A 24,768-nucleotide genomic window follows, 5' to 3' on the forward strand; every position below is an offset into this window, starting at 1 on the left:
CACTGCTGAGTGTGGGAATATAGTTGTGTCTGGAGTTGATGGCTTAACCTTTGTACTGGTGCACCAGTGTAGTCACACAGCATTATATATATATCTCTGTCCTGCCATTAAATATAGGTCATCATACTGGAAGATGCATAAAAATGACCAAAAGCAAATGAATTTGAGTTTAAATTTTTATTAAGAATAAAAGTCAGCAGTGCTTCACACAGACAGAAATATCACAGGACATTTCAAATGCCACCATCTCTTAAATAAATAGCCCATAAATACAGAAATCAGTGCAGTGAAATTATTCACAGTTCTGCAATAACATGGCAATCCACCCACAATGTTGTTGTAATGTAACAGTTACAATAACGTGGACAGAGCCATGCATCTTTCCAGCATTTTCATAAAACTGTTGAACAATATGTTCAATCTAAAACTCCCCTGGGGAGGAAATACATGTTTGAACAACTTTACAGAACATATAAATGAAATTTTTAAAAACTCAGCAAAAACATGATACAGCTATTAAATGCAAAAATCAAAAGAAAATACTACTTCTCATCATCAACGTCTCTGTCATACTGGGTTTCCCTCTTAACAACTCTTAAAAATGATTCATATCGTTCACATTACCATATCTGGTGACACATATACAGTTATGTTAAGTATATATAGTTGTCCTTAATTGCTTTTGAAGATTATGACTGTTCTATATGAGGCTGTCAGTGCTGTTTTTGTAGACCTGTGGAGGAGCCTCTATGTCAGAGTTGCTGTAAGAAAAGACAAAAGAAGAGGATGAGCACTACAATCCAACAAACTATTTTCTTTCAGAGAAATGTATGATTTGAGAAAGGTGAACGCTTATCTAACCTGTTCAGCTCAAACTTGGTTGCTTTGTTCTTCAATCGTCTCAGGATCCACATAACAACAGACAGACCAGTTAACAGAGCGCCGCCTGTGGCCACACCAGAGGCTATGGTAGTAACCTGAGATGGGGAAGCTGTGGGAACATCAAATGTTTATTATTTGTCCTTTTAAATGCAAACTCGTATTTGAATCTTGTATTGTATTTAAATTTCTTGTAACATTTGTTCCCTTTCTTTGTTTTACCTTGGCAGGTGGGTCTCTCTCCAGTCCAGTTGCCATGATGAGCACAGGTCAGCAACTCATGCCCATCTAAAGAGTAATCTTGACTGCATGTGAAGGAGCACTGACAGTTGTATACTGGCTCACTGTCTGAGCAGTTGATGTGACCATTTTCAGGAGCCTCGAGCAACGGGCAACTTACAACTGTTGGAAAAGAGAGTTAGGAATTTAGATCTTAACTATCACATACTGTGAAAGGAGATCTCATTTTGTGAAACTAACCAACTACCTCAAAATATCTGAGCATGCAAATAAAGTAGTACAGTACAAATAGTGCAGATAAAATGGATATATATCTATACCTGTGCAGGTTGGTGGTGTGGCGGTCCACTGGCCTGGATGTCCACACTCCGTGCTGAGTGCACCTTCGAGTTCATGGCCTTCATCACAGGTAAAAGTGCACACCATACCAAATGGATGGGGGGTTTCGGTAGAAACAGGCGAGGACAGAGAAGGGCTGCAGCTCATCTGGCCATTTGTTGGAATTTTAGGAGCAGGACATCCTATTGCTAGAAAAGAAAGATGGAAGAGATGTCATGAGGCACAAAATCAGAGCACGAATAGGCTGTGAAAAAGCTGTGAGTAAGTAGTGTTGTATATACAGATTTATGCAAACATATGCTTCCATACCTTTGCAGGTAGGTATGGCTCTTATCCACTGTCCATCCTCAGAACACTGAATGGTGTGCACTCCCTGCAGTTCAAAGCCTGCTTCACAGCTAAAGCTGCAGGTGGAGCCTGCCCGCAGCTCAGTAGAAGATTTGCTGCACTTGGAGATCAGGTGAGCGACTCCCTCTGGTTCCTGGCATGTGATGGCTAACACAGAAAAAAAAGTAAAAAAAAAACAAAAAAAAAACGAATTACATTTAATGTGTTTGACACAAAGGCACAGAACAAGAAAGCTCTTATTTAGGTGTTGGATTACATTTACAGTGCGCCCTCACCTTCACAGCGTGGCATTCTGTCGCTCCACTCAGCTGCTGATGTACATGTCAAGCTGCTCTCTCCCACCAGGTGGTAGCCGGGGGCACAGCTGAAGCTGCAGGTGTTTCCGTAGATAAACCTCACATCTGTATCTCCACAGCTGACAAAGCCATTCTCTAGCTCATCGAGAGCGGGGCACTGGACAGCTGCGAAACAGAGGGGCAACAGAAGAGGTCAACAGTAGCCTTCTAAAAATGCCATATAGCTTTTTGATAACAGACTTAAATATAAAACAGCTGTAGTATGATGGAGACTATAAAATCCTGCAAGGTAAAAACATCAAATATGTGGGCGTACCAACACAAGAAGGCTTTGAGGTGTTCCAACTTCCTGACGCTTCACACTGCAGAGCGTTAGACGGGGAACCAGCTGGTACATAGCCCTCATCACAGGTAAATACACAGGTGGACTGGTAGCTGAAGGGACCCAGAGGATCAGAGCACTTCATGGATCCTTTTGCTGGAGGAGACAGCTCAGGACACTGAACCACTGTGGATGACAGGACCATCAAAAGCACATTACAACATGTCCTATTACTGTGAAAATAAAATTCTTAACTTGAAATCAAAGTCATATTTTATTTTATTTTTTTCTACAGCTTTGCCATACATCCCAACTCACGTTCACATGAAGGAGGCTGCGCTGACCATGTTTTCGAAGCAGTGCATCTCAGGGGCATTGGCGCACTCAGCTCGTATCCTTCCTCACAGGAATACTTGCATGAGGAGTCGTAGGAAAAATTTCCATACTTATGAGTGCAATCTACACTTCCTTTATCTGGAACAGTCACCTCCTCTTGGTCGCACTTAACAACTGTCAACAAAGAAAACAAGAGAATTAGATATCAAATCCTGACTTAAAGTAATGTGAACAAGTACAACATCATTATATTTCTTACCATGCTCACACCTCTCTCCATAAAAGCCTTCAGAACAAGCACACATGTGGCTGTTGATGGTTTCGACACATTCTCCATAGAGGCATGAGTCATTCTTACAGGCAGCTGGGGAAAGAAGAAGAAGTACTTTCATATATGTTTAAGAATAAATAGATAATTTACACAGTTTGATCTATAGATTCCCTAATACTGAACAAGAATACCAAAACTAAATCAGCTAAAATGAATAGCTGTTGTATCCTTATCCCAAATTTAGCTCACCTGTGTAGCACAGAGCCGTCTTCAACTTATTGCACCTCTCGTCATTCCACCTGCCGGTCTCCACCTCCCTTTTAATGTACATCTCCACACAATCCTCACTCTCCCCTACGATCTGTCCACCCTTGCCATTGTTTGGTTCGCCCTCTGCCCAGTTTGTTGCTTCTGCTGTCAGAGCCTTGTTGGTGCCAACCCAGGTCCAGATATTATCAATCTTGCGGATCCCAATCCAGTAGTAGCCCTTTTTCCTTGGCAGCCAGCTGTTGAGATGCTTGATCTCCTCCTGATTTTGGATGGCCACCATGTCTGTGTAGTGCTCCCTGCACCAGTTTCTAGCGTTCCGCCAAGTCATGGTGGTGTTAGAGTAGTAGTAAGACCAGCACTCTACACTAGTCCACATGCACAGCACTGAGGATAGAGGACAAAAAAAATATATTAGATTGTAGGTTAATAAGGGTGAATATTCAAAAAAATATTTACAAGAAAAACTTTAAACTGGGACACCAAAGGCTTTTTTTGCATTAAATTTACATACTTGAGCAAAGAAGGGTCAAGCTTATCCACGAGGACCAGATCTTAGGTCCACGAGTCTGAAGTAATCCAAAGCAGGTGTCCTGTAAAGATTAAGTAAAAATTTTAAATTGATAAATAGAGGCATCATGGATCAAAAGCAAACAATGAAACAATTTTCATGAAAGACAACAGCATTTAAATTGATACCTCCACACTCACCATTTTAAGTGGTATGTGTAATAAGCTAGAGAAGTCTTAGTATCTATTTAGTCTCAGTGTAGCAGAGGACGAGATGAGATTGAGTTTGAGGTGCTGAGGGGCCGGCTTTTATACATTTCATCAGCATGGTTTCCTGGAAGCGCACATCACAATAGGGTTTTTCAATGGAAATTCCCAAAGCCGTTCCACTACGACTCCATCCCACCGGGGGGGGGGGCTTGGAAACTTTCCCTCTCTGTTTTTATGTCCTTTACTATGAGCCAAATCCTTTGTTTTAGGCGGCATTGCCTGATAATATGACTTTTTTATTATCATCATTATTGCCACTAATGGAAAGTAAGTGTATTTACTTGAGTGCTGCATTCAAGTAAAATTTAAGTTGTATTTTACACAAGTTTTTCCATTTCATGCAACTTTATACTTGTACTCCATCACATTTTACAGGAAATTGCATTCTTTACTTTTTACACTCATTACATTACATTACATTTATTTGACTGCTACAGTTGCTAGTTACTTTTATGGATTTTCATGCATATGAAACATATGATGAACATATAAAATATGATGTATTATTTTAGATTAATCCACTCAGCAAAACTAAAATTAGAGGTAACTTTAGCTCAATCAACTATACCTGCTTACATTGTTATTCTCCCTAATGATACTTTTGCTTTTGATACCTCAGTATATTTTGCTGCTAATACTTTTAAAGTCAAAGTCAAAGTCAAAGTCAAAGTAGCTTTATTGTCAATTTCTTCACATGTTAAGACATACAAAGGAATCGAAAGGACGTTTCCCACTCTCCCGCGGTGAAACATATAAAGTGTACTTTTACTTTTTATTTCTAGTTTTAATAGTACTTTTACTCAAGCAAAACATCTAAATATTTGTCCAATGTGGTAATGTGCTGATTATATACTAAAAACTATCTGCCCAGCATAAGAAATTGATACGTTTCCACAAAAGTAAAAGGTGATGAAGCAGGAAAATGCAATCATGCGAGCTGATAACACAGTGTGTGTAAGAATGATTAAAAATTTATTCTTACAGTTTCATCCTGTTTTTTTTTTCACAAAAAGAAACCAAAATTGTTTTTTTTTTAGCAGCACTAATGAGATTCGGTCAGAATCATTCAGTCTGCTTGATACATGTTAAAAGTAGTAAGCTGCACAGTGTGACAACAGACAATGCAAAGACTTGAACATGCTTTTAACAGGAATTGACATGTCCTGTCAAGGGATGTGCTCATCAAAAGAAGACAGATGTAAAAAACACAATGCGATGGCAGCTAACAAACATTTTTACTGGTATTCTTGATGAGTGCCCAGGGACAGGAAATGCAGGAGCAGAGGCGCCTGCTGGTTGCCTGCATTCCTTTAAGAGATAGTTCATATCCTTCCTTTTGCTGTGGCCTGACACCTCTTAACCCCCACCCCTTCCCTGAAAAATAATATAAACTCTATAATTAACTCATACAGAACAAGACTCAAGGGAGAAACTCAGTTCCAGCTATGACAGAAACATCCTAGACAAATGCTGTTTGTGTTCTTAGCAGTTCTGCAGAACTAGTTTATGTGGATAATATTACCAGAACTATGGCATTACTACTGTTTACTACATATACTACTGTATATGTATATAGAATAGTAAAACCTGCTAATACATTTTTGCTGCAATTAGTTTCTAACTACAGTTATCCAAAACACTTCACTGTCTTATTTGCCACTATAAAGCAGGAAACTCTTCCCAGTGGAGAGGTTCATGACAGTGTCGTGAACTTTTAAGATTTTTTGGCTTCAAATGAAAGGCTGCGAGATGGATTAGGCCTACTAGCTAAAGAGATCATCCAGCGACCAGAGGTTCAAGCACCTATGGCAAAACATCCATCCTGCTGTCTTCTGAAGTGTTCTTGAACCAAAAACTACATCCCTACCAACTTCAACTGTGACCTTTGATGATGAGCACCGGTGTAGGATCTTTCTCCGGCTACAGGACATAACAAATCAAATAGAAAGATAAAAGTAAAAGTCTCAAAGGTCAAAAACAGGACTTGCCAACATTGCTGTTCTCTTCTCTCTGATACAAACTGGGGTGGTAAATACAAGCCACAGTTGGCCACATGTTGACTTCGGGGTTTGAGGACAAATTCAAACAGTTGCGTCTTGCTGACATGTGGGGGCGCAAGCGTGCGAAGTCGCCGACGGGCTGCAAATGATCTGTCGCTTTAAGACCGGAAATAGACGTGTGGTCCGTATGAAGTGATGTGCGGGGGGGGGGGGGCACCATGTTGTCCGTCGTCGGGAGGCGTCTGAACAGTCTGAGAGTCTCCGGCCTGCTGACTACAGCCACGGTCGCGATGGCAGACGCTCTAGCTAAAATCCCTGATGTGGAGATTGATCCAGAGGGAACGTTTAAGTACATATTGGTCAGAGTGAAAGTGAAAGATGGCGATGCGCATAAAGACATAGTCCGAGGCACGAAAAGTGCGGAGTATCACAGTAAGTTCGTGACTGTAGTTTGCTGCAGAGCAGCGTCAAGTGCGTCAGCTCGGCCTCAGACACCGTGCAAACCGAAGCGCAGTTTTTGCAGCACCGTGGGCTGATTTGACCCATTGCAATGCTCTTTTGTTGCACCCTGCAAACATGTGCAGTGTGCATAAATACTGCACAGACCAAGCACATGCAGTACTTGCCAAGCTTAATATACTATATATGTGCTTATTGCCAAAAACTGGAGGCAGTGATGAACTTATGATGAAAATGATGATGAACTTGTAACTTTCTAAATTTGCTAATTGAATATAACTTAATACTAGGCTGTACTGCAATTAAACCGGATTTTATATTTTGATTTGAATTATTTACAGATCACATTTTTGAAAAGGTCAGTCCAGCTATGGAGGCCTTGGGGATGGAGTGTAAATGCCTTGGAGGAGGGAAGATAGAGCACAAGAGCCAAGAGAAAAAGCTAAGGGTGTTTGGAGAATCAACTGTAAGTTAATTTAATTGGATAAGCATGAAAAGACAAATAAGTAATTGTTGTAATGTGATTATATTCTTGCTTTCTGGCTTATTTTCAGGCCTTTGGCAAAGCAGACCATTCTGTGTCTGTAGAGAAGTTGAAGAGTGCCTACAGCAACTATGAAATCACCTGGTCTGATGACAAAAAATAGAGGTTAAAGCTGTATCTCATTTCAAATGTCCGCCTTTATTTCTTTGTTCCCAAACCAAAAAAAAATGTTTTGACCCATCTGTGCAACCACCATTTAATTTAAATACACCATTCTGCATTGAACTGTTTGCTTTGGATTCTTTGAAATCAGAAATATTGACTCCTAATAAATATTGACACTCAGCTCTCAAAGTACTTTCTGAATGCTGGGTTTGTCATTTTCACACTCCTAAAATGTGAAGGATGTGATATGGCTTCGCAAACACCTTCCCCTCTAAAAGCAGACTGAGTCATTTTGCTTTTACTTTTATTAATGGACTGTATCAGGGTTGGAAGCTATGAGCCAAGCGTAAAGTCCATACAGGAACATGGCGAGTCAGAAACACATCCTGTTACCACTGGGGGCTGGTTCTTGTTTAAGCTGATAAGAGCGGCTTCCACTTTCTCCCATGGGATCTAAAAATCAAAGACCAGGATAACAAATAAAAGAGTGAAAACTGAGTTCATGTTAATATGAAAACTTTTGCTTTTGCTTTCTTCTATAATGGATTCAGTCTGGGATTACATGAAGAGACTGGAGACACTGAGACAACCTAAATCCAGGCCAGGAACTATGGCAAGTTCTCTAAGATGCTGGAAGAACCTACCTGCCAAGTACCTATAAAGACTGTGCTCAAGTGTACCGAGGAGACCTGATATTTTAAAGGCAAAGAGTGGTCACAAAAAATACTGAATTGATTTTAGTTTTTTTCTGTTTACTGTACTTTGAATTAAGTTAATTGATAATTAAAACTATGACATTATTTGTGAAAGCATTCTCAGAGCCTAAAATTCATGCACAGTACTGTAAGTCAAAGGTATTATTCCCATGAAATCTCAGTATCAATATCATAAAAGTCTAAATCCTTTTCCTCTGGATTTTCCCACCTGAGGCTGACAAGGTCTTTAAAGGTACAGATTGTATTGTTGTATAGTGGGGGACATTCTTGCGCTTACTTTCATTTTTAGCTTTTGACTCACCATCCTGAACAGTTGCAGAGAAAACATTAAGAGGAAGAGTGGCGCGTAGCTCTGCACACTACATGAACAGAATTAGCTACTGTCAACACACAGTGGAGAACTCCATTCACCTCAGCAGCAGACTTAACATAGACACTGTGGCTGACTGCAATTTGGCAGCAATCCTGTGACCTTTAGGAAAAAAAAGAAATGAAAGTCATCTTCCTTGTAGTTTCCATCCCAATTCTAGACCCAGTTTCCTGTTAACTGATAACCTTTTCATTATCTGCAAACAGGGAGGTCAGTGAGGGAGGGAGAAGTGTTAAACTGTATTAGACTCAACCCACTTCTTGTAAAACTCACTCATTTTACAGTAAAGGCTTAATGAGAAGCATTTTTCATAGGAAACATCAGGCATGTCCATGACCAACCCTTAATCAGTCTGTCTCATAATGAAACTTTCTCCATAAACTTTACAGTCCAATGGATTATAGCTGACTAAATATCATTTTCTTTAACTTGTTCAAAATTGTACTATCTATATGACATGTTGTGTATTCCTTATGAAGTACTAATAGGCCTATGTATACTTGTAATGTAAAATTAAAATTTATTGAGGAGATAGATTAGATTAACTTTAGACTCTGATTACTTCTGAATTTTTCTTTCATCAAATTTGGGGCACAATAAAAATATTAAAAACATGCTTTCTATCAACTTGCAGTAGCCAAACTATTGCATTCTATGCTTTTTTTTCTTTAACCAATGTCTACGTATGTCCAAATCAAAGAACACTCTAAGCTGTATCGCAATATACTGCATATGCAGAGAGATAAGTATCAGTGTGGAGCCCTGTTTCCTAAACAAGAAGTCAGCCACTTCCTGCAGCGGCAGCAGCTAACACCTTAAGCTGTTGGGAAACAAGGGTGCAGAAGCGTGATGCTTTACTTCACTTCTCAAGATCTTATCAGTAAAACAATAGCTAACAGACACAGCCACTTAATGGAGTCCAGACTACTAAAGAACAAATATTGACCTTCCCCTAACTAATTTAAATACAATCTAAAAAATCCTTCACATTTCAGTCATTTACTATAAGGTACCTTCATGATCCTGGTAGGTTTGCTTAAATTACGTGGATTGAAAACATCTAAAAAATATAGTGTACTGCATAAGGCTAATAACCATGAAATTAGGAAAATTGTGATTTCCAATGTTCCTCCATGATGTGTTTCATTTTATCACTTCAACACCAGTGTGTCACCAGGTCACAATGGTGTGGAATTTCTTCAAACAAAGATAATGTGTTAAGCTCACTTTAAGCAGGTGGAAACTGCTGATGAAGGCAACACAACCAAACCCTTGAAACATATTTTTTAATTGTATGACATTTATATTTTCAGTTGTAGACCCATCTGTTTTAGATGACCACAATAAGATAAAAATACAAAGAATATTCATAATTATTACATAGGTCTGATACTGTATATTCCATCATGTTATTCTGTAGATCTACAATGCGGTATGAAGATAACATCATAGTCATTTTACTTTTTGGTGTTTTAACTTTAAGATTTCCAGAATATCCACATTTGTGAGGGCTAATCACTTCATATTTATTATAGAGATTAACGTTAGAATAAATCAGATCTAAGAGGATTTCTCATTGTTGATGAATGCATCATTCTGGTTTAATCAGAATCAGAATCAGAATTAGTTTTATTGCCAAGTATGTTTCCACATACAAAGGAATTTGTGCTCCACAAAACAGTAACATGAATAAACTTAGAGTAAAATTGGAGTAAAATTTAAAAAAAAAAAGATAATAATAAAAATAAAATATTTACAACGAAGAAGGGGGATATTTACATTAATAAATAATAAAATATATATAATATATATAATATATAATTATATATACAGTATATATACAGTATATATATATATATATACAGTATATATACAGTATATATATATATATATATATATATATATATATATATATATATATATATATATATATATATATATATATATATATATATATATATGATATATATATATATATCATATATATATTCTGTATGGGTAAAAATGTTCTGACACCAATATTCCATATTCTGACTTTGACCTGTAATTTAATTGTATTTTCATCATCATATCTCAGGGATGGATGCATTTTGTGAGGGTTATCAAATTTACGCCTAATTAGTAACAGTATTTAAAGTTCAATAAATGGGACCTGGGTAAATACAAATTTCCTTCTTTCCACACTTTAATGAAAAATATACATGGCTATATATTTACATTATTTACAAATGTGTGGTATTTGTAGGAATTTGAGGCTTCGATTCATACAAATGAAACTATTTATGAAACTATATATTTCACTCCTTTCATTGGATCCCCGTCGCTTCATGGTGCCAGTTGTTATTGTCAGCGCTTTGCAGTCGCTCCGTTCTTCTATTGGTTGAACGCTTTAGAGTTGAACCTTTCAACCAATCAGAGTGAGGGCTGACGAGCCGATTTGGTTACAACGTCACATCCGACTCAAACAACGGCGCGCAGTGTGTTTGTTCACAGTTAGGTGCTGTATCTGCTATCTTTCCTACGTTTTACTCATATGAAAGTTTAGTTAACAAGAATATAATGATAAAGCTGAGACAAACTGACTCGTAGGAACGTTTGTCTGCTTTTTGAACAGAGGGCACTGTCTTGCATTTATGGTAAGAAGCTATCCAAATCAAACTACCATGCTAGCGTTCAATGTTTTAGCAAATCATAACGTAGCAAACGCACAACCTAACAGCAGTTTCGGTTTTCTTTAGTCTAATCAGAAAGCGACTTTTCAGTAACACCAGCTACTGAAGCAATGGCATTAAACTTCAATCAACTCTCACGGTGACTTTGTTCCAAAATTTCCAGTCGTCTGGACAACTGTCCTGACATCCTCCGGCGACTGCTGTCATCATGTCCCAGACCAACACTTCTCTCCTGGACGAGGTGGTGCAGTGGAGTCAGGAAACCTGTCGCCAGGAGCTGAAGTCTGTCCTGCCAAAACTCACGATATCCTCTCAAACCTGACTTAATGTCCTCATTCCAGTCTGATGCTTCATAGCTTCATACAGATGGTATCTGTTGAGAGAGTCCAGTGATATCTCGTTCTTGTGAAGTTTTGAAAAGTGCAAAAGATTGGAAAAGGATTGACAAAATAATATTATCTTTGGGATTAGGTCAATAGTTTAAATGCACATTATCAATAGAATTGTATTTTTAATGAGGGAAGGGGTGGTAGTGTGCCTACTATTAGTAATCATATTGAATACCAAAATACTCAAACCCTCTAGATTGTAAAGTTTGGTAAACACTGAATATTTTTTGGGTGAAACTGGGCAAAACTTTGTGTTTTGCTCATGCTAATATGTCATTATTTTTTTCTCTATTATTGCCCTCCTGAAATGAAAGGGATTTACAGTAATGTGGTTTTCCTTGACAGTTTGCACTCTTTGCAGCAAAAATCTGAGAGCTGGGATGATCATATACGTAAGTTTCTTCATTGGACAATTTGCAAACACCTTATTTCGTGCTTTGAGTAATGTTTGTGATTAAATATGAAATATCTTAAAAACATCCCTACAGGTGTACTGAAGATAATTACAGACATGTTCCTTCCACATATTGATTTGTCAGAGCTGGAAGATGAGTGCTTCTCCAAGATCTTACCAAAGGTAAACGGCATGATGATTGCTTGTTGGCTAAGACCTATTATGTGAATACCTTCACTAGCACTTGTTAAATAATGACTGGCTGCCAGTCCTGTGAAGAGTCTTAAAATTGAATTTTATTATCTAAACTCAAGGTCATTAAAGATCTTAAATAGTGTAATATTTACTCATTTAAATACCAAATATAACATTTTAGCCAGTTGGCTCTGTTGTCTGAAGGGGATGACATTTCAACTTTCTGGGTTTTCTGCAAAATTACTCACTAATTCATTACTTTTTCTTGTGATTGTAGGATTGTTGATGAAAGTTTTATTATGAATTACTGCTTCATTTATGTTACTTTTATTGATCTTTTTCTCAATATCCATTATCTGCAGGCTGTGACACTGTTTGAGAGCATGATGAAAGAAATCTTAGACCAAGTTGGAGGGCTCTCTAGTCAGAACACTGAACTGCGTGCCTTACTAAGGAACATTCTTCAGGTACTATTATTCTTATTGCCAATTTAAGACTGTGTTTCAAAATGGTACAGTTAGTACCTTAAAGGTTTAAGCTTAGTATGACATACAGTATGTTGTCTAAAAAAGGTTGTTCCCACTTCACTCCTAACCAATATTTTGATAAGAACCTGTGGTCTGCTTCAGGCAATGATGCAGATAATTGATGTACTGTCCACTTGTGTGCGTCGCGTTGGCTCATTCAATGAAGCTCCTGACATGGATGCTATCCGCTCATTACCTACTTGTATCCTGAAAGTCCTGAGGGAAACCTTTCAGCACTGTAAGGTTGGTCTGCCCAAAACTGTATTGCATGTTTTTCTGTATTTTAAATATGTCATGCAGTAATTGCTATAATTATGGCTGAATATTTTGATATATTGGTATTTATATTAATCACTACAATTAATAAGAGTATAATGTTTATTTCTCAGAATGAATTCTAAAGATAACTATATAAGTAATATAGTTAGTAAGTAATATCCACATAGGATATGTGGTAAGTAAAATGAATGTTTTCAATTTTATGAATAATTACATAATTTGTTAGAATAACAAATAATTACACACAGTTAATTAATTATATATATATATATATATATATATATATATAATAAAATAAAATAATAGAAATACATTCATTACAAAGTCCAAGTTCCACATTTTGCACACAACCATTTAGGGATGCAAAGGAACATCAGTTACAATGGAGTTTAAACTGATCTGTTTCTTTTCAGAATTCAAGTTCTTTTCAAAAATCTAGTGAAAACCTATAAAAAAAGGAAAATTAGTATAAGCAGACTCTACATGTTGTCCACAGGAGAGTGAAGTAGTTTACTGTGGCCGTCTGTCCCTGGTGGCTGACCTGCTGCAGGGACTCTTTAAGGAGGCATATTCCCTTCAGAAGGGTCTATTGGAGCTGTTGGACAGGATCTCCCTTGACAGCAGTGCCTCAGAGGAGGAGGTCTCTGACATCGTTACAGGTGTGTGTGTGTACATGTACAGTATGAACGTATGAATCCCTCTGTATTTCACTGCCAAGCTTCTTTTTATTAAACTTTTCTGCTATTGTACTGGCATAGCTTCATTGCAGTCTTCAATTCACTGAACATATTTTTCATCTTCCTCAGTGATTCACAGCATGCTGGATATCTGCTCTATCATCTCCAACCTGGACATAGCACTCCATGCAAACACATGGAAATTCCTCATCAAGTCAGTAGAGCAGACACTCAAGCTGACACCTATGTTTTTTGATAATGTCATAGTATCTGTCATACTAGATGAATAACTCTGTTTTAAGAGTATGATTTATTCCTTCTTCTTAATTTCTTCTGTTCAGACAGAGTCTGAAGTACCAGTCATTGGTAGAAGAACATCTACATCATGGTGACATCAGTACCAGCCTTTGTGAAAACCTGTTGGCCTCCTTCCACAACTGTGTGGAGCTGGCTGAACAGATAAAACATGCTGGTTTACAGGTAGGAAAGCTCTGGTTTGATAATAAATGAGATAAAAACACATAGTATGTGTAGCTTTCGTAGCAGCTTTTTATGGGTTTTTACATATGCAGGAGCATTTACTGCATTGTTTACTTATGTTTTCTTTTCTTTGAAATTTGTAAAATTTTAATGTTGGAGATTTAAGAGTATGAACTTCTCAATATAATACATGTAAATGTGGAAACCCAGGTACAGTACAATATATTTTTGTCTTCACTGACAAAAGCTAGCAACTAGAATCACCACAGTGGGAGATATTTCTGCGCAATTAGCATTTACTGTATCCTGTGTATATATAGAATGATACATGTTTCCTGTGTTGTGCCCCTTTGTACTTAGAAACAAATGTGACTAGTGTTTATCGGTGTAAGGTCAAAGACTTGATCTTTGTCACATTTTGTGTCAATGTTCTTCTGTCTTTTTTAAAGGAGGCAACACAAAACCCAGAATACAAGTTGTTCCAGAAAACTGCAAAGATGTGCAGATTTTTTGCCAACACACTGGTTCATTACATAAAGGTACTACAAGTTAGGATCTTCTTGCAGCCCTCTGGTCTCCATAAAAACTTTTTGCCATCTCTGTAATTGTAAGACTATTTAATCAGTACTTCAGAATACAAAGCAGTGCAACTTGCACCCCCTAATTCTTTACTCTTTCAACAGGAATTCAAATTTTTTCTCACTAAGTATTGTAGCTGCTTTCACAAACTCTACCTTCAGATCATCAGGTATGTGTGGTTTGGCTGTGGTTTTAAGAAGCAGATTCAGACCACAATTTTTCCTTTGAGTTGACAAGCAGTGCAGAAACATAATCTCTGTGCCTGTCTTTCAGTAAATTCCCTCCCAGCTTATGTGCTCCAACACTGACCATGGCTCTGTCTGAGGAATTGAATGCAGCTGCTCTGGTTCCCATGGATGCCCTCTTGCTCCAGCTGTTGCCTTTAAGGCCCTTCGCTGAAATTGTCCTCCAGCAGGACCTGCGTGAGTTTGAAGCTTGTCCTCTGCTTACCCCTTTCCCGAGGCACTGTGGCTGGGTTGATAGATGCTTTCCTGTTTCCCTTTTGAGATATAAACTCAGTGATTAGCTGTGAACCAGTTCCATTCCCCATGTTGATACTATGAAGCATACAATACATATAATGTTGTGCACTATTTCGGCAGTGTTGTACAACAAGAAATAGGTTTTTATTGTAATTGCAGCATAGAGGAATAGAGGTCATGTGATGGTGGATGTAAATCAAACTGGGTTTGGAACAGTATTGTCAGTTTCAAAATTGAAATCTAATCAAATAGGGCAATGTTAGCTAAATATTTTCTACTTTTTTGTTTTATTATTTTTTTTTATATTTATCTGCTGTTAGGGTGACTGTGTAACATCTGCTCAATGACAGTAGATGAAAAAAGGCTTCTTGGCACACTTAGTAGTTTTTAAGATCAGTTGATAAAACCATATCCAAAATATGCCTTAAAAACTGAGTGATTATAGTCTGCATGTTAATACTTTTAATGTTAACAGTGTAATGTATACTTCATTTCCTCATTTCACCACACTACATATTCAAAAATCAACATTTATTTTGCTGAACCCACTTTTTCCAGCCTGATCCCATTGAATTAGATCAGCTTCAGCACTGATACTAGTCAAGTATATTACATCAGACCATTAATAATGTATATGAATCTCATATGAGACATGCTTGCTGACTTTTCAATCTGTTATTTCCAAAACTTCTAATCCACTGAAGACTGACATCTCTGTAAACTGTATGTATAGGAAATTGTAGCATCTATGGGTAAATGTTGACATCATGTTTTTAGCTGCAGACTGACACTTGTGCAACAAAATATGCAGCATACAGTCTTGTCTTGTTTGTCTGCAGGGTTAGGTCCTGAACATGAGCTTCCTCAGTGTCTTTTGCTGGTGAACGTCCTGTGTCAGCTGGCCACCCAACCAGAGGAGGTGCAGCAGCTTTGGTACACTGGCAGCCAGTTCTCGGAAGAGACACCCAGGTAATAAAAGTTAGGTTTTAAAAATTTTTTAGTTGCTGTCATTAACTGCAACATTTTAAGTATTAGGTGCTTCAACCCTATCATATAGAATAAATCAGCTTCAACATAATCAGCTTCAACATAATTTAATAATTTATTGTAGTTATAGTAGAGTGTTTAAGTATTCAATCATATTAATAACTTAAGTAATTTTTACAGTAATTACATCAGCTTCATACAAACTGACACATAGAAGACTGTGTAATTGTAGTTAACATTGAGCCCTTTTAGATCATAAGTTGCTCTTCTAATTTGAAGTTCACAGGAGCATTGAGTCTTGAACTTTAGCCACTTTCTCTTTACACTGGCTTAATGTCTGAAATATTTAAAAGCTTTTTCATCCCCTCTGTCTTCAGGCTTCCTCTCTACAAGGCCTTGTTCACTAGTTTCCGTCGTTGCTTTACCGAGCGCAAGGTACCAGTGCTCTTGCCAGGAGTGATGATGAAGGGTCAGGCCCAGGTCAAGGTCACTCTACATCATCACATGTGTGTGCAACTCTGTGCCAGCGTGGCTGCACTTCCTCCAGTGTACTTCCCTGTGCTGGTGAGGTCTACACACGTAACCACAGAGTAGTACATCTTCCAACCTCTGGAAGATAAGAATTTTCTGCATCTTTCTTTAAAAGTAGTAATAATAGTAATAGATAAAACCCCGCTATTGTCAAGTAGTGGCACACATGTTTTTGACAGAAACTGCGAAAATGTCATTAGCCAGAGGAATCTAATTGGCAAGCTGTCTTTCAAATAATCAGGAGTACAAACAGGTTTGCGGTTGCGGCACTTTGGAACAGTGGGGGATTCCTTTTTCACAGCAGAGTCACGGTGAAACTTGTCAGGACAGTGTCTTAAAAAGTTGAAGGTGTTTAAACCTGACCGCTATTTTGGCAGATATTATTGGCCACACAGATGTCAGGTATAGTATGTATTGGGTTGACACTGACTGACTTAAAAAAATATTTGGTGATTTTTGTCAAATTATGTCATGGTTATAAGACCAGGATTTCAGCAGTGCAGAGCAGCAGCTTGGAAATGGCTGGAAGTGACATGGGCTTAACATGTAGTCTTAATAGGCCATGTTTCAGTCACTAAAACACGTAAATGAGAGCAGCTTTATTGGGAATTCGGCTGTATTGAAATACTGCACATGTCAGAACAGAGAATAGGAGAAAAGCAAACGTAGACTGCAAATACGACGTGGTCCAACTATATACTAGATTTTGTGTAGTGCAGTGTTTTGGTGCAGGATTTCACACTATTCAACACAAGTTATTTTTTCACTTTCGTTTTCTTTGTGTCTGTTAAATTTCTTGTTTAAAGGATTTGTTTTCTCTGGCTACTGTATTTTCCTCTGTTTATCCCTCCTCTTGTTGCTCTGACTTCCCCTCTCCATAATCTCCCTTTTTCAGGAGCGTTGTTTGGTTGATGCTGTGCTGCAGGCCGACACACAGACAGCTTTACTGGCAACAGATGTGTGGTGCTTTACAGCTCGGTGAGATGAAAGATTAATGGAGTATTCACTACTCAATAAGTCTAACTGGATTTCCTTTAATTGTCTGAGGGGTCAGTGTTTTTTGGCTAATTCATTTAATTTGGTCTTAAAATGAAAGTGTAAACTCTCCAGCTGTATTGTGATCAGTGCATGCTTTTGGGCACTCTGTGTGTTATCACAGGGCCTACATTTCAGACCCCTTTAGACTACAAATACCCTTTCACCAAAGTATGGTTGTAAGTGTTTTTACACATTTTTTTCTGTACTATATTGAATCCAACGCTGATTTTGTCTTTTTTGTTTACAGGTATGGGACAGCAGAACTTTGTCTACATCATGTCCTCCTCATTGCTCAACTGGTGGGTAGACACAAAGACAATATACAATGCAGTGGAGAGAATGTATTTTGTGGTCTCATTTTATTTTAAACTTGAAAGAGACAACAAATGGTACTTAACCTATTTCCAAGATGCTCAGTAAAACTTCATATTGTACACCTGTTTTATTGTGCAGACATACAATAGGTTGCAGGATAACAACCAAATGTCTTAAAACTTGGCTTCCACCATCTTGGGTAGATACCACAAGGTCATGGATGTTTTTCCATGTCTATGACCTCTTCCTGAGCACTTTCTAAAGTAACTCTAAACTCCCGTAATCTCTCTCTGTAGGGTTATGGATTAGTATGGGGTCCTCACTGATTTTTGTGGCACCCCAACAGAGGTGACAATTGGTGTTGTTGGACCTTGGGGACTGACACCTTCTCATATCCTGTTTTCTCATAACATCATCAGATTAGCCTGGATCCCACTGATTTCCATACACGTCCCTCTGCTTCAGTTCTTCACCTTTGTTCTGCCCTGATGTCCTGGTGATCTTACTCCTCCTGAGCCTTCACACTGACACTCACACTGTCCCTTACCACCTTTCTGTTTCTCCCTCTTCTCCTTTAGGTGAAGATGTGCAACACTGAGTGTTACCAGTCATTCCACATGGGCCTGCTGCTCAAACGCATGGTTTTCCTTATGACACCAAACCACCAGGTTAGAAACCCTGGGAACTGAATTTTTTTTTTTTTTAATGAACTCATGAATTACTATAGAGTGTGAACTGACATCACGTTTGATGGGTCAGTAAAGATTTATGATCCCAGAAAGGCCAAATAAGAGGAAAGATGGAGAAAACATTAGAAGAGTGACTTAAACAATGAATATTTTGTGAGCTTTGTCTTAATTGTAATTGTATATCCAACAACTACTGGAATATCATTCTGTGTTAAGTTGGCTTCCCTTTATCACATATAGTGCGACTCATAATTGATTCCTGAAAACAACAGTATGAAGTGCAGTTTCTAAATTGAAATTGATTTGAAAGCTTGCATTCCCTTTTTATGTCTGTAAAGATTTAGCAGCACTGGGCCTCACATTTGTATTATGTCACACTAAAAATATATCACAAAAATTAAAAAAAACAGGACAGTATATTTTATATGCATATAGTGGATTTTTCACATTTTCTTCACATACACATAGGTGACACGAATCAACATCAATTAACATACTAAGTTGCTGGGCCACTCAAACAACTTCAGGAACTTTTATTGGAGTGACAAACAATTTTTCAAAGGATATTCTGTCATTTGATGTTTTGATGATGATGGTGAAGAGCACCATCTAATGCTTTGGTTTAGGGTTAGGGGTAGTTGGGTTGAAATGTGGTGACTGCAAAGGTCAGAATACGATTCTCTTTATTTTTATACTGATCAAACCATTCAGTAGCCCCTCATGCCGTGCATAGAATCAGCTACGTTTGTTAGTGTTTCTGCTCATTTACTCAGGTTTACTCTTTTAATTTGTCAGTCCCCAGAAAACTACCAGGTGAAGGAAGACAGATGCAGGGTTTGAACTTAATACTGAGTTACTGGTTAAGTTGGTAATGGTGGCATGTATGCATGAAGAGCAAACAACTTGTTCAGAAGGTCGAGTCTATAAGGGAATTTTAACTGGGGCCACATGGAAGCGGTGCTAAAACCGGTGCCAAATCTCCACAGAGCATCTTTGATCTGACCTACCAAATTCACCCACTCATTGCTCTGAGCAATGTAAACATAGTGATATTAAGCCATAAGCCTTAAAACAATGTTCCTGAAATTTTGTAGTGTTGCTCGTACTATATTTATGATGATATGTGGTAGTGACATTGATGATAGTAGATGGAAGTGATGATTTTTCTTTTCATGAAAGTAGCTAATTTCTCAGTTTAAACAAATTTCTGAGATACAGGTTAAAACGTAAATGTCTATGTTGTAGCGCCACCTTGCAACTGTTCCTCCAAGGTTTTGTGCAATCCTTCATGACATCATAAACCTATGTACCAATTTTAATGTTGATTAGATGTTCGCAGTAGGAATTACACACAGTTTTATTTTGATTGGCTGCTGTCAGCCACATTAACATAAGTTGTCATAGCAATATTTTGAGAAATGTTAGAAAATGTTACTGTCAGTCACTGAACTAAACTTGAACCTTTCCTAATAATTTGTTTATGAACAAGACTAGGTCAAAACCTAGTATATGGCTGGATTGAGTATGACCACTGTGTGAAATTGAAGATGTAGTTGAAAACTGTTGTGGAACCATTGTAAATAACTGACATCATTGTGTCCTATTTGCATTCTCCCTAGTGTCATCCAGTTTCAACCCTTTATCTATTTGCTTCTCTCCTACTCTCTGTGCTCACATACGCGGTAACATCTTTCTCTGTCTCTGTTGTGAGACAACATAACAAGTTTGAAATAGTGACTGAAACGCAGCTCATTATGACTGCATGTTAACTTCTAAGCCATTTTGCAGCTGCTACTTTGCGCTGCTGAAATTCTTTTTGATTTTATAACCACTGACAAAATCCCCATACACATAAGTTAAAGGCAAAGAATGGGCTGTGATTTCAGCTATATTGTAAAATGATCAGAACCTTCTCAGACAGAAAGTTAGAAGCAACAAAATGTCTTTATTTTGTCCCTCACACAGCACACAGCCTCCTCCTGGGATCCACAATAGTTTTCAACTACGGTATTACTCATGAATACAAAATCTTAACAGATTGACGTATTACAATCTCCCTCACAAATTAAGATCAGTGAGAATAACAATAAACGGAACTGCTTGCTGCTTGAATCCCTAAAACAACACTAACACTGAACTGTAGAAGATCATAGACTTGATAGATTTATATTTTTTCTGAAGTGTTTATTTTTTACAGATGGAGCTGGTGATGCATTTTCCACCCTCTGATGTGGAAAACCTACCCGTCTGGCGTCATGTCCTCCTCAGAGCTCTTTCTCAGGATGCCCGTCAGCGCGTAGAAACGGACATCATTGCCATTACTCAGAAAGCTCTGACAGACTGGCAGAATGGAGGGTACAAACTGGGACAAGTGGACAAAGTGGTGAGGACCTCTAATATAAAATTTTGAGATATTTACTAAATGGCGTTAACATGCGTTCATCCTCCATTATACCTGTGAATGTAACAAGGGAAATGTAGTGACTATGATATTGAATACATGGAGAGAAAGAGGCACTACAAACATCAAGGGCAATGCTGCAGGACAGTGTCCGACCTTGTGGACTTAAGTAAAAATGGATAGATGACAAATGACCACAACAAGCGTCAAGAGAACAATAACCTTGTTCCCATGTTTGAGAACAGATAAGATTGTTATTAGTGACCTTTCTCCTTTGTTTGTCTGGCATCTCTTTGAGAGCCAAATCCACCTCAAATAGTTTTGCAAGTGAGACGATTTTTTTTCCCCAGAAGGTTGTGCATAAACAAACTTATTGCATAGAGTCATCAGTTTATAGTTTTTTTTGTTTTGTTTTGTTTTTTTTTTTTTAGCACAGTATGCATTTCTGCTTGCCTTTTATGATTTGTCACTAATACAGTGTTTAGAGATCAGAATCAAGTTCACATATGAGGAATTTGTCTTGGTGTTTTGGTGTATAACAATAACATGGTACTGTAAATAGAAAAATAAAAAAAGAAGATAAATCAAATACTGCAAGTCCAGAAGCATAAGTAGAAATTGACAATTGAACATGAAGATATAAAAATAGGTACAATATGATATTTAAATGAAGAAGCTGTAGTTTTGTACAGAAAGTGCAATTGGTTTAGACCAGCGGTTCCCAACCTGGGGGGCCCCAAAGATCCAGGGGGGGGTTGCGAAGCCCTCTTGATTTTAAGGGGTTTAATAATTTTTATGTAATTAAAATGTTAAATAAATGAGTAAGCATTTAATTCATATATGTGACAAAATCAACTAAATTCAAGGGCCACATTAAACATTTATTCGTGTATTTAAATAGATAAACAAATAAGTTATATATATCACGAGGAACAGAGCATGTGTGATGTGAACGCCTCTCATGCTGCAGCCGTTGCCTAGCAACATAAACGGAGCTAAGGGAGAAATGGCGAAGCGTCAGGTAGAGGAGACTGCGGAAAATGTCAAAAAGAAAAAGAGGGGCTACCAAGAAAGTTATATTGAGTTTGGTTTCATAGAAGCAATGGATAAGATTAGAGGTGAATGTGTAGTTTGCCGTGAGAAACTGGCAAATGAAAGTTTGAAGCTCTGCAAGCTGAAGCGACACCAGACAACTAAACATCCTGAGACAGTGGGTAAGCCCAAAGGGCGGCGGTTGTCACCAAAGTTTACAATGGTAAAAAATATGGGTCCCTTAAGAAAAAGGTTGGTAACCACTGGTTTAGACCATAAAATCTGTCATCCTCTCTCTCCTCAGTTTTCTCATCTCTCTCATTCTGACTGTAAAAAAGGAAAAAGCATGAAAAGATAACCTAAAAAAAAAAAGGAAGTCTCATCTAACTTTCTCACTGAGTGATAACTGTATATAAGCCTAGCTGAAATCACAGCACAGTCTTTAATTTATGTGGTTGGTGAGTTTGTCAGACAATGTCACAAACTCAGGATTTGACCATAAGTGGTCCAGTCAAATACTAGGGTTTGATGTGGTCTTGTTTTTACAAAGTCCCTTCTGTCTCCAGAATGTGGTGCTCCTATCCCTCCTAGTGGTGGTTCAAGGGCAGTCATCTCCTGAGGAACAGTGTGTGTTGACTGCAACAAGGATAGTCACACAGCTCTGGTTACGCATGAGTTCAGATCAGGTGAGCCTCAAGGACTCACACACACACACACACAGACGGATGTATGTAAATGCACAGTTGTTATTGCTGTAACCTGTCACACTCCAGATACAGACCCACCCTGTGCTCCAGTGTACTCTGCAGCTGCTCCTGACCCTATCAGCCATATTAGTAAAAAACATGGAAACTCAAGTCATTTTACAGGTATGCTGTTGAGTTTTCACTGTTCACATTATAAAAATGAAGAATGCGGAATACTTGTGTTGACTGATGTATGTGTGTGTGTCAGGCTCTGTTGTGTGTGGATGCAGTGGTATCTCAGAAATGTGCAGATCAGCTGCTGCTGGCTGCTCTGCAGTTCCTGGCCTCCCTGGGGAAGATCTTTGTCCCTCCTGACAACCAGGTACTGAAACCACAGTATTGCAGATGAGGATTTTTACACCTTACTAAGAGTTTTTCCAGGAAAACCATTCTACTGCTGTTGTCATTAGAAGTCTCTCTTACCACCGTTATTTATCTGTAAAGAGTATCAAGCTTAATTTAAATGTCACTGGTTGTATGTTATCTCATGGAATAAACATTTTTGTATGCAGCTTCAAATATTACTTTGGGTTCTTGCATCTTGTGATGTGCATTTGTCATTATTTTTCAGTTCCCGGACTAAATGAACAATCTTATTACATGAAAAAAGTCTGTAATAGTTGAAACTATACATAACAGATTTGAATTCTGTATTTGCTCACTACAATCCAAATATATTCTCATAGTTTCTCATACCTACAAACTTCTTTGGTCCTACAGAGTCAAATTCTGCCAAGGCTGAGCCACCTGTTTGGAGTCCTGCTAGCTGACAGATCCTGGCTGCTACATCAGCACGCCCTGGAAGCCTTCTCTCATTTTGCAGAGGTAGCTACTACCTCTACTGTTTCAGATGCAATGCTGTATACTGTTGTAAATTTGTCCTCCATAAATTTGTCCTACTGGCATTCAAGGTTACAAACCATGAGGAAGTCATTTCCCAGAGTTTGTGTGTAGAAGAAACCAAGACCAAGGTGGTGAATTATCTTAGCAAGGTAAGGGATGCTAGTATAATTATGATAAACATCTACCTAAGATAAAACAGATACATTTGAAATAGACTCTTTTGTTGTAGACTGTAAATGCAAAGGAAGATGTGGAGTCACGGCTACAGAGGCTCAAGATGGAGACACCAGAGATTGAGCAACACAATGAGAAGCTGGAAAACAACAAGGAAAATGTTTGTAACAAACAGGTGGCTGAAGCAGTTGCAGATCCAGAGGTAAGTGGCATCATTAAATTAAAATTTATTCACAGGCTTTCTGAATATGCATGCTCATGCACCGCCTTGGTACACATGTGAACCGTCTAAGTCACTGAGTGGCAACTGTCCAGTATGAGCATGATCAAATTATGGGCACTAGAGAGGTTAAAATATGCACTAACTCTTGGTTGGCAGCTGCTTCTGGAGGTTTATATTTCCCAGATGTAATATTCTAATATGTCTGTGTTTGAAGTCCTAATGTAAAATATTTTAGTAGCCTCAGTAAAAGGTTTACTGAGCAGTATCATTAGTACTATAAAGTATTGGAATAATATTATAAAATATTTAACAAACTACTCGGTAAAAGTACTGTATAATTTGTCTGCCCTGTCTGATGTAAAATAAAAATCATGTGTGATTTAATTCACAAAAAGATTAATTTTTCCCTGTAATTTTTCCTCCCTCTCAGCCATGTCCAAAGAGAGCTCGGCAGGAGACCAGTGCAGAGGAGGAGTACAGCCGCTACATCCAGACAGCTGAGAGTGCTTTAAAAGCCCTTCAGGCTCTCGCTGAGGGAGAAGCTAACATGAAGACACCACCACAGTGGCTGGAATCCAGACTGCAGGAGCTTCAGACCCTCATAACCAACATCTGTACAGCCAGACACACAATCTAGCATCTCCAGTTTGTTTTCCTGGCCCTGATTATTTACTTTCTGTATCAAAAAACTTCAATCACTCTGAAATTGTGGAAGTCTGTAACACCCATTACTGCTACTGCAAATAGCTCCTCTTTTACTTTTTTAAAACTGTCACTCTTGATTTATTTAACTGTTTATTAAACTTATTGGAATACAATGCATTGGTTTAGTTTTAATTGGAG

General features: G+C 38.1%; 3 protein-coding genes across 7 annotated transcripts; 2 read left to right on the plus strand and 1 right to left on the minus strand.

The window, feature by feature from the left end:
- Window positions 1-162: 162 nt before the first annotated feature.
- On the minus strand, window positions 163-4,094 carry LOC139627043 (E-selectin-like). Its single transcript, XM_071487672.1, has 12 exons — window positions 4,010-4,094; window positions 3,813-3,891; window positions 3,281-3,685; window positions 3,020-3,124; window positions 2,743-2,934; window positions 2,419-2,610; window positions 2,082-2,267; window positions 1,768-1,953; window positions 1,440-1,646; window positions 1,102-1,281; window positions 862-991; window positions 163-761 (listed from the first exon to the last, which is right to left on the minus strand). Exons 1-12 carry the CDS (start codon window positions 4,010-4,012, stop codon window positions 701-703), a joined length of 1,926 nt encoding a protein of 641 aa, XP_071343773.1. The 5' UTR covers window positions 4,013-4,094; the 3' UTR covers window positions 163-700.
- A 2,187-nt stretch (window positions 4,095-6,281) lies between these two features.
- LOC139627044 (14 kDa phosphohistidine phosphatase) lies at window positions 6,282-7,378 on the plus strand. The gene is made up of 3 exons (XM_071487673.1): window positions 6,282-6,510; window positions 6,879-7,003; window positions 7,092-7,378. The coding sequence occupies exons 1-3, from the start codon at window positions 6,297-6,299 to the stop codon at window positions 7,182-7,184; spliced, it is 432 nt and encodes a 143-aa protein (XP_071343774.1). The 5' UTR covers window positions 6,282-6,296; the 3' UTR covers window positions 7,185-7,378.
- A 3,356-nt stretch (window positions 7,379-10,734) lies between these two features.
- On the plus strand, window positions 10,735-24,743 carry firrm (fignl1 interacting regulator of recombination and mitosis). Of its 5 annotated transcripts, none has more exons than XM_071487674.1 (25): window positions 10,735-10,908; window positions 11,108-11,248; window positions 11,686-11,725; window positions 11,822-11,910; window positions 12,285-12,389; window positions 12,552-12,692; window positions 13,225-13,387; window positions 13,535-13,619; window positions 13,747-13,885; window positions 14,335-14,424; window positions 14,569-14,633; window positions 14,738-14,886; window positions 15,786-15,915; window positions 16,311-16,497; window positions 17,360-17,442; window positions 17,750-17,801; window positions 18,396-18,485; window positions 20,704-20,889; window positions 22,506-22,625; window positions 22,713-22,808; window positions 22,894-23,007; window positions 23,406-23,510; window positions 23,597-23,677; window positions 23,758-23,904; window positions 24,356-24,743. In XM_071487674.1, the coding sequence occupies exons 2-25, from the start codon at window positions 11,153-11,155 to the stop codon at window positions 24,560-24,562; spliced, it is 2,760 nt and encodes a 919-aa protein (XP_071343775.1). In that variant the 5' UTR covers window positions 10,735-10,908; window positions 11,108-11,152; the 3' UTR covers window positions 24,563-24,743. The 5 variants fall into 5 exon arrangements, with proteins under 5 accessions (XP_071343775.1, XP_071343778.1, XP_071343776.1 ...); XM_071487677.1 differs by having other exon boundaries at window positions 10,767-10,908; window positions 16,311-16,368; XM_071487675.1 differs by having other exon boundaries at window positions 10,767-10,908; window positions 11,108-11,226; window positions 11,679-11,725.
- Window positions 24,744-24,768: the final 25 nt, after the last annotated feature.

Source organism: Trachinotus anak, unplaced genomic scaffold (assembly GCF_046630095.1).
Source record: "Trachinotus anak isolate AG129_WGS33_773 ecotype Australia unplaced genomic scaffold, CSIRO_AGI_Tana_v1 ptg000010l, whole genome shotgun sequence".
Lineage (NCBI taxonomy): Eukaryota > Metazoa > Chordata > Actinopteri > Carangiformes > Carangidae > Trachinotus > Trachinotus anak.